Source organism: Anabas testudineus, chromosome 2, assembly GCF_900324465.2.
Source record: "Anabas testudineus chromosome 2, fAnaTes1.2, whole genome shotgun sequence".
In the NCBI taxonomy this organism is placed as follows: Eukaryota; Metazoa; Chordata; class Actinopteri; order Anabantiformes; family Anabantidae; genus Anabas; species Anabas testudineus.
The window spans coordinates 6,479,373-6,492,748 of NC_046611.1; the positions used below are offsets into that span (position 1 = coordinate 6,479,373).

The following is a 13,376-nucleotide window of genomic DNA, read 5'->3' on the forward strand; positions in this document are numbered from 1 at the left end:
GAAGCATTTTTATTGGAAGACTGCTGATATCTTTTCATTTTGAAACCATTTTCTGAGATGAGGCCAAACATCCAGCATCTGTCACACCCCAACTCACACATACTCTCCTCAGATTTGATCTATGATACGTTGTTCTCTGAAACATGTCACAACTGAAAAATAAAGCCATAAAGCATTAACAGAAGATCCTTGAAACAGACTGCAGACATAAGGTTGGAAAGAGCCATTTTCTTCCTCTGAACATCACCCTCTGTGCACACTAATAGTTACTGTGCATCACTGGCAATTAAATCCACATGGTGTTTTTTAAATCTCCCCTTCCTCCAGTGTGTTTTTGTGCAGCAGGTGAAACACATCCCTGCAGCTGTTTTCATCCACGCCATAAGAGAACAGAGCAACAACATGCAACAGGTCCTTAAGGACTGCTGTCATGTGGGGAGTGACAACAATATGTCATATGCCGGCACAATCTTGTAATCTGTGAAAATGTGAAAATTAGCCTAATTTCATGTCAACCCACGGGACTTGAGGTTTGACATTTCTAAATGAGAAGATGCAATCTTTCATTCCTTTTTTCACTCATCTCCTTTCTTCTTCTCCCACTAATAATTTCCTTCCAAGAAAAGAAAAGATTTTTTTCTTTGCTGTTTTTGAATAGGCTTACCCATTATTTAATTAAATGCAGTGATGCCTTCAGTTTTTGGCTGTTCTTGGGCCTTTGCTCATTTTAGAAACGACAACAGTTACAGGTTGGCAGTTGATAAGATGAGCAAGTGAAAAAGGGGGGTTTGATAGGAAAGATTAACTCCTACAATCTTGAATCGTTCTGTAGAGAAGCAATAAGTTGAATCTGAATGGAAACAAAACATTTTATTTACAGCTTCACTTTGGTTTCTGACGTTGCTTTTCTAATTTCTTCAAAATAAATGTTTTTCTCCTGCAGCTGTGTCTTCATTTTACCTATTTCTGAATAAGTCACCTTGCAGTTTGAGTGCCCGAGTGTCTTTCATACTGTTAAAAAAAACCTTGGCTAAAGCCTGGAGGCAGCAGGAACTCTATATTAAGTCTTCAGGGTCACTTGAAAACTGACGTCAAAGATAAACATGCACTGTGACCGCTGACATATGGGTGGAAAAATGATCAATTCTCCTCTTTTTGCACATTTTTCTTACCTAATATTAGTTTTAGGAAGCATGAGAGCAACCCAATTATTTAATCTTACAGCTATTAGAACAGGAAAGAAAGATAGGACAGGAGCGAGGTAATTATGACTGAAAACTGCTCTAGTGGCTCCAATCTTGGCTAATGCAAATCCATAACTCATAGACACAAGCGCACTCGTGCACACACACTCTCCCTGTACAAAATGTTCTTCTACAGATATTGAGTCCCTGACACAACACAAACAGCCTCACACACTTGATGGTGACGCATACAGATGCACAAACACACTTCATATGGCATCTCTGTCACATCGGCAGCGCTAATTGCTCTCCACACAAAAGCGGGACATACAGAGAGAGACAGAGAGAGAGAGAGGTGATAATGTGTGTTGTCGTTACCCATCAGCGCTCTCCTCCTCCTCTCTTCTGCAGCCTCCTCTCTTCGTCCTCTCCTCCTTATCACTGCACCTCCTCCTCCTCCTCCTCCCTTCCTCTTTCAGTCTGTAGCAGTTAACAACAGTACGCTCCCTTTCCTGTTATACTGACTTCTCTTCTCGCTCTCCACCTCAGTCACTTTTGGGCACTTGGTTCATCCCCTCTCCTGTTTTAACCTGATGGGCGTCTCTCTCCTCTCGCTCTACTCCTTTCTCTCTCCTCCCCTCATCCCTCGTTTGCCCAGTGGTGACATCACAGGGCAGTCTCAGGCATGCAGCCTGTTTATTCTGCAGCCCTCTGCTTTTCCAGGAACCAACGTCACACACACACACACTCTCACTCACTTTTCTCCTTACTCTCTCTGCTCTTTTCCCCCGCTCAACCTGCTTTCTTTGCTTCTAGGGCCAAGGAAAACCCTCCACACCAGTTTGTAGTGCACTGAATATCACTACCTCCTTTTCCCACTCACTTTCAGGCGTCTCCACTACTTATAAAAACCATCTCTCCCCCTCTCCCTCAGTCTCTCCCGTGCTGTTTAATACTGTGCGCTCAAATTCCTGGCCTGGAATTTGCCTGCATTTCCCAAACAAATAAAACCACAAAATGGTTTCAGGTAAAGCTGAGTAAGGACTTTCCCCACATGGAGGCTCCCTAGATATTTAAAAACTGGATGTCTTAATAAAATTAGGGAGTAACATTTGGTGGTAGTAGTTTCTTTTTTAACACAATTATGTCTTGATTCACTGTGTCAACTGTACAGGTCTCTTACATTAACTATTATACATTTTAAGTTTAGTTTGATTATATGTGTTTGCATACATGTGCATGACTGGATGGACATGTTAAGACTTAAGGAGGTTTCTATGAACATTCTCAACAAGACACATGCATGTCTCCCTTTCTATGGGCAGGGCTATAAAGAACAGTTGTGGCCAATGAGAAGCCTGTCAGACTAATCTGGCTGTCACCTGACAAAGATAAACTCTGAAATCAGCCCATCTTTGTATACAAGCAGTGACGTCAAACATGTACCTCAGTTTACTGATGTGCACCAGATAGAAGACAATGCAGGGGCACATGCACAAAATCAAAACAAAGACAAACGTGCTGTCTCAGGGGGAGACCAGAGGAGCCTTCACGAGTCTTACACAACTGACAACTTTGCCTAGATCAACACAAAAGGACTTCAGTTCAATTCCAGTTTGTCAAAGCTTCCTTGAAGATCTCAAACGTGTTTCAGCTCAGATTTCAGAGACAAAAGGAAAAGGGAAACAGAGTGGAGACCCTACATTTGTACATCTGGTCTCTTTTTTCTTTTGAGCATTTAAAACATTTCTCAGTGTGGAGCATTTCTTAAGTGTGAGAGGGAATCCCGATGACATCTCTGCACAAAGCAGTCTCACCACCAGTGTGTATGTGTGACAATACTACAGGTTATTCCACTCTTGGGAAGCTTTTTTCTTCAGCTCCGTTTATGAACCTTTACTCCTTCACCACCTTCCCTTTCAGCAGGTTCCTCTCCTCACTACGCTCTATCCACCTTCTTCTTCTTCTATCCTCTGCGTCCTTCCACACTCAGTAGCACCCCCCACCCCCTCTCACCTTTCTTTCCTCCATCTCCCCACAACAAATCACAATTTGTTTACAACCCCCTGGGCGCACTCCACAACTCTTCTGGCTCGGATTGCAGATCTATTTATACCAGACAATGCAGAGGGCTGGCGTCTCTGATTTGATATTTCACCAAGTGTATATGCCACGGTCTGACTGCCTGAGCTTCACACTCGTTAGGTTTAATAGATGTCATACTGGGTCAAGCAGAGCTGTTTAGTGCGGTTTCAGTAAAAAATGAGGCTGAAATCTTTTTTTTAGTAAAGAAATTACAAACAAGACAAGATATTCTGCACGGGGTTCCATGAAGTGAATTTAGCAGCAGACCGAGATGAGAAGCAACAAGTAGCACATCTGTTGATTTTGGCAAATAGCTGTGGTTGGCTTGCTGATTGCTCTCTGAGGGTTGGTTGGGTGAACATCAGCCTGTGTTACTTTCCCTCACTGACTCTCTCAGCTGCTCTGAATCAGAGCTTCACTACCAAGCAAGCCCTGACTCTTGGAGATAATAACAGCTTATTCGTGGTTATAAGTTTGCAGCAAAAAACGATAGTGATCTAGCTTTGGAACGGCGCTGTGACCTCTTAAAAAACTAGACAAGACGTGTCGAGGTGTAGTAAGTCTGGTTCTGCCAAGTGCAAGTTCCGACTTGTCAAGGACTCAGTGACATCATACAACAGTCTGCAGAACTGCAGCTTAAGAAGAAAGACATGGTTAAATGTGGGACAGAGACATAACTCGAGAAAGAGACGGGTCGACGTGTGAAGACTGAGGAGCAGTACGTGCAAAAATCCAGATCAGCCTTTGGACAATGTAAAGAAAATTTAGATCCCATTACTGCATACTGTTCAGAGCTGCAGCTAATGAATGTATTATTTATCAATTAATGGTTTTTCAATTATTAAATTATTAAAATAATTGTACAAATGTCAGAAGATATTCCTACTTTTTAAAGGATTAAAATTCATTAACAGTTTCCTATACGTGTTGCAGATCTTGTGAATGTACTAAATCAACTATAACAGTTTTTTTTTTAATTACTATTACTTTATATTGTAATTCCTGTGGTTTATTATTTCACAATTTAAATGTCTTGTTGTTGAGCAGGGGTTTGGTTTAAAGCATGTCAACAGTCCCAGATTTAAAAAGTCTAAATCCTCACACTTAAGGCCAATTCATAGTAGCTCTCTGATCCTTCCCCGATTACAGGGACACACATTTTTATTTCTAACTTCAACTGGAGATACCTTCATGGATACATTCCACATGCTCAATACAAAACGTGATGCCATCTCTAGTTGGTAGCAACCGCAACAAAAGTGTGTTGTCTTTGATTGAGCAATGTGATGACGTGTGCAACAGCGTGTGTAACTGCTTCACAAGAATAGTGTTAAGACTGTTGAAATACATGTTACACCTTCAATGTATAAAACAAGGTGCTGAATCGAATAATGGATTTATTGTTAAAGCTATAAAATAACTTTAAATTATTTTAATTAATTAGTTACACTCATGAATCATAGCTCTAATAACTATAAACTTGATATTAGGTCAAATAAGTGGTTAAAAAAATAAAAACAGAAGTTTAAGGTGTCCAAAAAGCACTTTTAATTAAAACAAGCCGCACTATATTGTGTGAAACCAAAATCAGGCTTTTACTTTGAGTCACGTAGCTCAACCTGCAGGTGCAGCAACCACTGCTTTGCATTCCAAAAGAAAGCACTGCATGTAGTTTGCTTAAATGCCTCCACCAGAATCTGAATACATTAAGATTAGATGACACGGTGCAACAATTGCATTTTGCATTTTCTATGAAGAAACTATTTAAAGCTGCAGTGGAGGGATGTTAGAGAGTGCACTATGCTGTAAATGCTCTTAGACAGGTGCACTCTCCTCATCCTGTGAGCAGCAGATCCAAACGGTCAGGGTCACACACGCTACCAACGTGGAGGCCCCAGCAGCTCTGTATCCAAGACAACAGATTTCGAGAATATCTGATGAAGTGACTCCAGTGAATTTCAATATTTTATCAGCCTAGCCGGAGGCATGCACAAAATAACACCAGCAACAACATGAGAGAACATGTGAAGCCTGTGAAGGTTTGGGACAAGAGAAAGATGCTTTGGGTCAAAGTACACAAACAACTTACTGTAGTTGTTTATTTGTTCTCCTACAGCAACAGGCTGACTGAGCTTACGGTCACTCAAGTGTTAAACAGCACCTACCTGCCTACTGTTGCTGTGTCAAATCATGGACGGAAAACTGAAGAGCAGCATGAGGAGTGAATTCTGAATCACATATTTACTATTTTCATTATTTGTAAGGTAAAAATCCATATTGCTCTCGGTGGTGAGATAATGTTAACACAGAGAACAGAGTTGCCTCTTTGTGGAATTAGACCAAGCATTATGCATATATTACCTCACACTCTTTTCTCTTTAGATTACCTCATCTCCATCTGTGCCCCTTTCATTTCTGTATCCTTGCCTCCTTACATGTTGCTTCATCTCTGCACCTCTCTCCTCCTCACACATATGATTAGTATGGTCACTTTCTTTGGATGCAGGAGACAATATTCTCAGTACACTTACACAGTGATATTTTGTCTGTGTCTTAGCAGAGAACACATAATATGTGCACAGATGGGGATTCAGAGACAGAAACATATTTCTTAAATCTTTTCAATCCACAAAGGCAGTTTAAAAAGGTAGCTCTGATTTGTTGCTCTCCACTAACAAACTGTCTTTGGAACTTATTAACAGCAAACACATCACAAAAATGCACAATTGCTTTAGCTGTATATTTTTGGCAGGCAATTTCTCTTCAGGCATCTGACAACAGCTTCACATAACCTCACAAACAGAGCTTCTACATTCAGGCTGCTGGATTGCCATTCAGCAAAATGGCTCTATGAGATGACTGCATAAACATAAGACACAGTAGTAAACCAGCGCTCTGCTTTGGACTTAAAGAGCGCTAGATAAGATAAACCATATTTGTGAATTAAAACTGTCACAAAGCTGATGCATGAGACATAATAACAGATAAAGTGAGGTCATGTCAAATATGAGGAAATTGCAATTGGACTGAAACAATCACCACAACCGGACACATGCATGCAAAGTCACACAGGATGTGGTTAATAGTGAAATCACGTAGATTCACACGCACACACATACACACACATGAACACAGGATCTGGTTTACAAAAGCTTGTGCACACACAAACACACACAGTCCAACCTGTTGGGATGTGGTTGAGCGCTGATGTCTTCAGAACCTCCAACGGCTGCTCCTTTCCCAGGATCCCCTCTGTGGGAGAGAGAGAACACTCTGCTTCAAATATGGTCCGCAACATTGAGACAAGCTTCCAGCAACAAACCAGCTAATCAGTCAGTTAAGACCACAGTCTATGTGAGTGGGCTTCAGGTCATCTGCACAGCGGCGAGCACATGCCGCGGTGCTGCTAGCGCCACCTGAGCAACTGTCTGATCCATGACCAGTGAATGAGCGAGCTGTGAATTTGCAGAGATGCTTGGCTGCAGAGGAGCTCTAAAATAAGACTGAAATCTGAGGGATACCGAGGGAGCAGCCTTCACTCGCTCGTGTGTGAGTTCAGTGTGCGAGAGGAGGGATGTTGGGGCTCGACTGATACTGCCTGTGCTCAGCATAGCAAATGTGGCTGGCAGCCGCGGCAGAGAGGGATGAGGGGGGGATGGAGAGGAGGAGAGGGAGGGAGAGAGGTAAAAATAGCTCACCCTTTTGTGTATAACAGCACATGCAGAGCACGCACACACATGCAGACACAAAGACACAGTGGTGGTGCTGTCGCTCCTCTCCTGTGTGTGTGTATGCATGCGTGTCCATGGATGTGGGTGTGTGTGTGTGCAAGTGTGTAGGCTGTAATTATAGTGGCAACATGAAAAGGCTTTTGTAGCTGCTGAGCCCTGGGAAGACATAGCTATAAAAAGCAGAGCGACAGAGAGGGATGGTGGAGGAGGAGGAAGAGGAGGATGCATCGGGGGAGAGGGGGAAGACAGAGGGAGGCAAGGAGGATGAGGCAGAGGAAAGATGGAGGAAAAACAACCAAACGGTGTTAAAGGAGATGGGAGAGGAGAGGATGGAAATGACATGCATCGCAACTACACACACATCTGCTACATACACACATTCTATATATCCATATATATATACTGTATATACAGTATACATGTATATATGTAATTTTACTAATTATATGTACGTGATCCATATATATTCTGAGCACAGGGCTTAAAGATATCTGAGGTGCACAAACATGCAATTATTCCTTTAGATGGGAGATGAAAACTCATATAAAATCCCCTCTGAGGAATAAAAGAGAGGAAAACAGTCGAGCGTCTCACTGTGCATGATCTATTTCTGGAATTCTCCCTGGACCAGACTGGCATATACACACAGACATACACACACTTAATTAGCCATGAAGCTAGAGAATGTATCGTGTGTTGATTATGCGTGTTTTTTCGTCTCGCACCACCTTGCATGAATGGCTGCACCCCTGATGCACCAATCCCAATGAGGACTTGGGTGTGGACTCAGATATCACGTTTGGTCCTGTTTGAACAGATCTCAACACACATGGGTTTATTTGCCTAAATGCTTTCACCAGTGGCTTGATGATGATAAAAAAAAAAACAAACCAAACAAAAAAAAAACAACAACCTCAAAACAGGTGGCATTCAAATTCAGAATTTTAAGATACAAGGGATCAAATTTGCGGTTTTGTAAATATAAACAGTGTCGGACTTCATGTAAAAGGTGAGGAAATATTGCAAGAGCAAACAGGCGGTCACGCCACTCCACATGTCCCTGCCTCTTCAAAATAAACAGATTGGTATCTGTTGATGAGTCTATTCAAATGACACACACGCTGCTGGATTTTGCAATGGAAATTAGGTACATTTGTGTGTTGACACCTGTGGCTTGGAGTAATTCTACACCGTTTTTGCACAAATTGCTGGTAGCAGCTTTACATCTTTGACTTAAGTGGGGGGAATTAGAAGGACAGATGTCTTTGTCTGCGGTTTGTTACACAAAGCATATAAGCTTTCAGTCCAGCCCTAGCACATGATACCTGAGACGAACATGTTGGTGAACACAGGTGTGTTGGAGAGTGGGAGACCAGGACGGACAACAAGGGAGAGCTACGTAATGAAGCAACAAACCACACGCACCAGCACCACATGCTTGCAGAGAAGTGCCCTATACCTTGGTAACAGGGTCCATCAATCTTAAATGCAGCCTAGTTACTCAGCAGCCTCCTCTCCTCTCGTTCCTCCCCTCTCCCTCCCTCCCATCTTCTCTTTCTTTCTCTCTTTTTCTCCATCCTTCTATCCTCCTGGTCCCACTGGGCAAGCATCAGGAGACAGAAAACTATAAATAGACTCGGCTAGCCTCAGGCAAAGAGTCAGTCAGCTCAAGCTAATGCAGCTACTGCTCATAAAAAACACGCATGTTATGATCGCCGCTGTAACTGGGGAGGGATGCAGGCATAATAAGCTAGCAAAATGTTGGAGAGCTCTGATCTGCTGCATTGCTAAACACAGTTTTGTGACAGCATAGAGAGACGAGCAAGCTTGACCCTGGGCTACATACTGTATGTTGACAGAGGCCTTTGTTATCTAGGAGAATGAGAATGAGATGTCTGTCTGTGCCTCAGTGGTGTTTACAAAGAGAGACAGTGACAGAGAAAGAGAGGAAGGATGCTCCAGCCTCATTACATTCAGTGCACTTCCGTTCTAGCTGCTTCATCCAGGGTGACTCCATTGAGCAAGGTGAACCAGACAGGAACAATACGATTAATCAAACACGCCTCTCCTTGAAGAGCCTTTTCCTCTGGGTCGCAAATTTGCTTCCCGAGGGCACCAGCTGACGTCATGGCGACTGATAAAAGAGAATGGGTGACCCCTGTGTGAGCCACCACTAGTTTGCGTCCCATGAACAGTCGGAAACAACTATCTGACCCTCATTTCATGCTGGTAGAGTCGGAAAAACACAGCAGTAATGCAATTTGGCGTGGTGTCTAAGTGCTTCTTTGTGCTTCTCCGTGAATGCCGTCATTTTATATAAAATCACACATTAGTTGGGAGTTGGTAATTAGACTGTGAGTGTCTGTTGCACGTCCAAAACGCATTAAAGTCATGAGGTCAGCAGACCAATGAAGAGACCAAAAAACTAAAACTGTAGAAATGTAGGAGCTAGGAATGCAATCATTAAATCACAAAATTCAAGCACGTGGAGGTAAGTCAGGATCAAAGTTTTGGTTTTTCAGTGTCAGCTTGTGTTAAATGTGAATTTCAGATTTATTGTTTAATTATGACCATGACTGTATGAGAAGTGGTTGTAGTACATTTGTTAGCTCATTTATAAAACAGTACATTTACAAGTACAAGCTGCAGCTTGATTAAGAGAAAACTGTGAAAGCAAACTGGAGGTGGATAAAACCTGCAGAGACACTGACACTTTTTATTTGTTTGCAGACTTCAACAACCATGAAAACTCAACACCCACTACTGTGGTGACCTGTAATAATTCATTTTGCTCCTGATTAATTGACACTATTATATTTATACAAAACCAACTGTAAAACAGAAATTCACCATCAACAATGAGACTTCTGACTGGTCTAAATTTGCACTAAGCTCATTTATTTTAAAGAGGATTTCAAGATTTTGGCACTTGAAATGATAATAATTATGAATGTTGGTAGTAAAAATGCAACTTCTTTAGACTATGCTGCAACATCTTGAAAGCCTGTGAGCATCACCATCACAGCCAAGCTGTAAAGGGTGTTTCCCAGACTTTTATCCAATGCATTGTGTGTAGATGGGCTTAATGCCTCAAAGCAACAAAACCAACAATCTGTGAGATGGCAGCAGCTCTGTAGATAATATTTGTACAGAGTAACGGGTGAACCATTTTGGATTTTTCTTGATTAGTTCAGGGGAAGTCTTTAAGACGCAATGATTTGATAATAAATTTGATCTTCCAAAACAGTAGCACTTCCTTGATGCTCAGGCCACAGATCCATACCTCATGTCAAGCACTGTGGAGAAGTATGTCAAAAGGCACAAGGATAGGACTCTGAGGCAGCAGTGTAAACCGTAATTGCCGCTGACAGATCGTTGGCAGAACAAAGTGTATCCAGTTTCTCGGCTGGGACAAGACAAAAGACACAGGGACAAAAGATGTATCCAGTTCCTTTCATTAGCTCATGCTCCCTCTCTGTCCTAATATCAATTAAAAACACAGCTTTTCTAATGTAATAGGACATCCACCCTATATAGAGGCCATTAGGTGTTTGTTTGTGGAGGGGGATGGGTGCGGTTGGATGATGTGAATGCTGCACCCCATTTGCACAAGGACAAAGCGGAGATTGTGGATGTAAGGGTTCAGTTGTTGAACAAAACACCCCCCTGGGTTTGTTCTGGGATGGACTGTTAGTCATGTTCAGCCAAGTTGGTGGCACATGGGACAACAGAACTGACGAACTGTCTGGCTGGCAGGAAACTCATCTCTGTTCACCGGGTTCAGCAAAGGAGGGAGGGTGCAGCATTGTGGGAACACACCGCTAAAGTGCATTTTGCAATCTGCCACAATTTCGTAATTTGGTTTTGTATGATAGGAATAACAAGTCAGTACAAGTGGACAGCACACAAAGATGACAATAAGGTTCAAAATTACCCTTGATGAGGCTCATGCCCATATCACAATGACTGCTGCACAAAAGGCAGCAGTTGTGTCATGCATGCACACGTTCCATGATCCATTTTTAGCTGCACGATACATGGCAACAAATCGCTCAACTGTGAAGAGGAGCATCAACACGGGAGACCAAAAATAATGATTGTTTGTTTGCCATGCATGCACGTGCGCATATCTTGTGTGTGTGTTTCTATAAATAGACTCAGGGATAAGCCGGGCCCTCTTTATTGCAGCGAAAGCTTTTAACCCCTTCACCCCTAGATTTAAGCAGTGTGATGTGTGATTGCATGCATTTGGAGGAGAGGATGAAAACGGGTCACTGAATGGGTCTGGAATAGAAAGTAGGATGACATCTAAATCTAGAGAAATCTAAATTTAATACATGAACCATCTATACACTTTGGCCTGATATTCATATCTGTATAGGCAACCGCTGCAGAGAAGCTGTTATTTAACTTATTTTAAACTTTGTGAAGGATGCTTCCTTTTGCGTAGCCCTTCTCAGCACTTATAAATCTGACATATGCCCAGGGAAACCACATCCTTTCTGTGGCAGCTCTACTGGACCAGTTATGAATTAACTGTCTTGCTCAAGGGCACCTCACTTTTCTCACTTTCACTTACTTGGGGAAGGAAAAGTGCTTCTTGTTCACTTTTTCCATTTACCAGCTAGTGCGAGCCTGTGATCTTCCAGTCCCAAGTCTGTTCCGTAAATCCCTATGCCACTGCTGCCCCGTTAATAGTATTTGGCAGGTGTAATAAAAAGCAAATCCATAATACAGACTTAGAGCCATCCAGAGATCACTGTGTACTGTACTGCAGGGTGTTTATCAAAGACAGGGGTGAGACCGAAAGATGGTTCAGATGAACAAAAATGAGCCTTCAAAATATTCCAGATAGTAGAATAAGTAGATTAGTATCTGGTTAATAGTTATCTAGACTATGTAAGTTTATGGTAATGGTAATTTTGTATGTCCAAGTGCAAACAGACTTATCAGACAGAAAACATTTTTTTGTCTCTACCTTATATTATAAGGGAAAATCCAACACTATCAGTTGCAGGATGATAGTGCAGAAGCCTGAGTTTTTATTAGAACCAGCCTTAATAAACCAACAAGATTAGTTTCTGGTCAAAACAACAATTACCTTTAAAGTATGAGACCCAGGGAGAGAAATAGACATGGCCTACAGGATTTTTATTTTTAACACCTCCAATAGGAGGACATGAGGACAAGCTGGAACACAACAAGAGCAGATAGACGTCTTCTACAGTCTTCTACAGTCTTCTACAGTGTTTTACACCTGTGATACCTGTGGGACGAATGACTTAAAGGTGACATCAGTATATACTGTATATGCTTGTACTGTATAGTATATTAGAGTGTTACAGGGAAAAACCCTACACCTGGGTATTCACTAGTGTGTCACTACCTTGTCTGTGGTACTATTTTACGTCAGCAGCAGTCCCTCGCCATTGCTGCCAAAACTCCCTACTGACCACATAGTAAAAGTGCAATCACGGTTGCACAACAAACATGATCTGTCATGCTTAAGGCAACAACTAAACATCTTAGAAATACTTGCTGAATAGCAATTCCACTCTTATGTTATATATTTAGTGTTTAAGACATAAAAAAAAAAACTTCTTTTGAGTAGCTAAACCTAAACACAACTATAAGTACTGCACTAGCTTTGTCCTGCTAGGAACTATCAGTGAAGTAGCAGCGATCTAAACTCTGGCTTCAGTGAAATTCACATGATTTAATCTTGTTAATCTGCCTTTAAATCACACATGTAAATATAAATTATAGAATCAGTCCTTGTACGTGTGCAAAATTAATATAAATGGCCAAAATGCAGAATTGCATTAAAAAACTTTGTATGGCATTTAGCCATAGTAGCTACTGTAGATGCGCTTTTAGGTATTATTTGTACCACTTTTCACCTCAGGAAGAAATGAAAAGTCACAACCAGGAAATAAAATCTTAAAACCATGTGGCTGACCTAGATTTACTGTATAACCTGTTATAGGGAAACTGTTAACTGTAACAGTCAGTAGCTTGTTTAAAGCCAATTTGTCCACAGCATTTGAGTTTAGAACATAAAAAGGCACTGCATGCAATTACATTTACATTTAGTCATTTGGGAGACGCTTTTATCCAAAGCGACTTACAAGTGAAATACAAGGCAAGCAAAATATCTAAGCCAAAGAGAAAAGCCCTTAAAGTTAAGTGCTATAAGAAGAAGTGTCTCTGTTTCATGATGTGCAGAGAAAGTTATAAAAGAGTTTTGTTTTCAGCAGATTTTTGAAGATTGGGAGTGAGGCTGCGGAGCGTGCAGAGGTGAGTAGCTCACTCCACCATTGTGGAACCACTGAGCTGAAAATCTTAGCCGGGGATCTTTTGAGAGAGCGGAGCACAG

General features: G+C 41.7%; 1 protein-coding gene across 7 annotated transcripts in view; it reads right to left on the reverse strand.

Moving 5' to 3' along the window:
- Positions 1 to 13,376, reverse strand: part of LOC113163766 (histone deacetylase 4-like) — a 53,348-nt gene that overhangs the window by 30,101 nt on the left and 9,871 nt on the right. For 5 of the 7 annotated variants that reach the window (XM_026362708.1, XM_026362706.1, XM_026362704.1 and 2 more), the window contains exon 3: positions 6,453 to 6,521. In XM_026362708.1, the coding sequence (XP_026218493.1) occupies positions 6,453 to 6,521 (69 nt within the window). Of the gene's footprint in view, positions 1 to 1,562; positions 1,735 to 6,452; positions 6,568 to 13,376 lie in introns of those variants that run through there. The other 2 variants (XM_026362703.1, XM_026362709.1) reach the window with 2 other exon arrangements.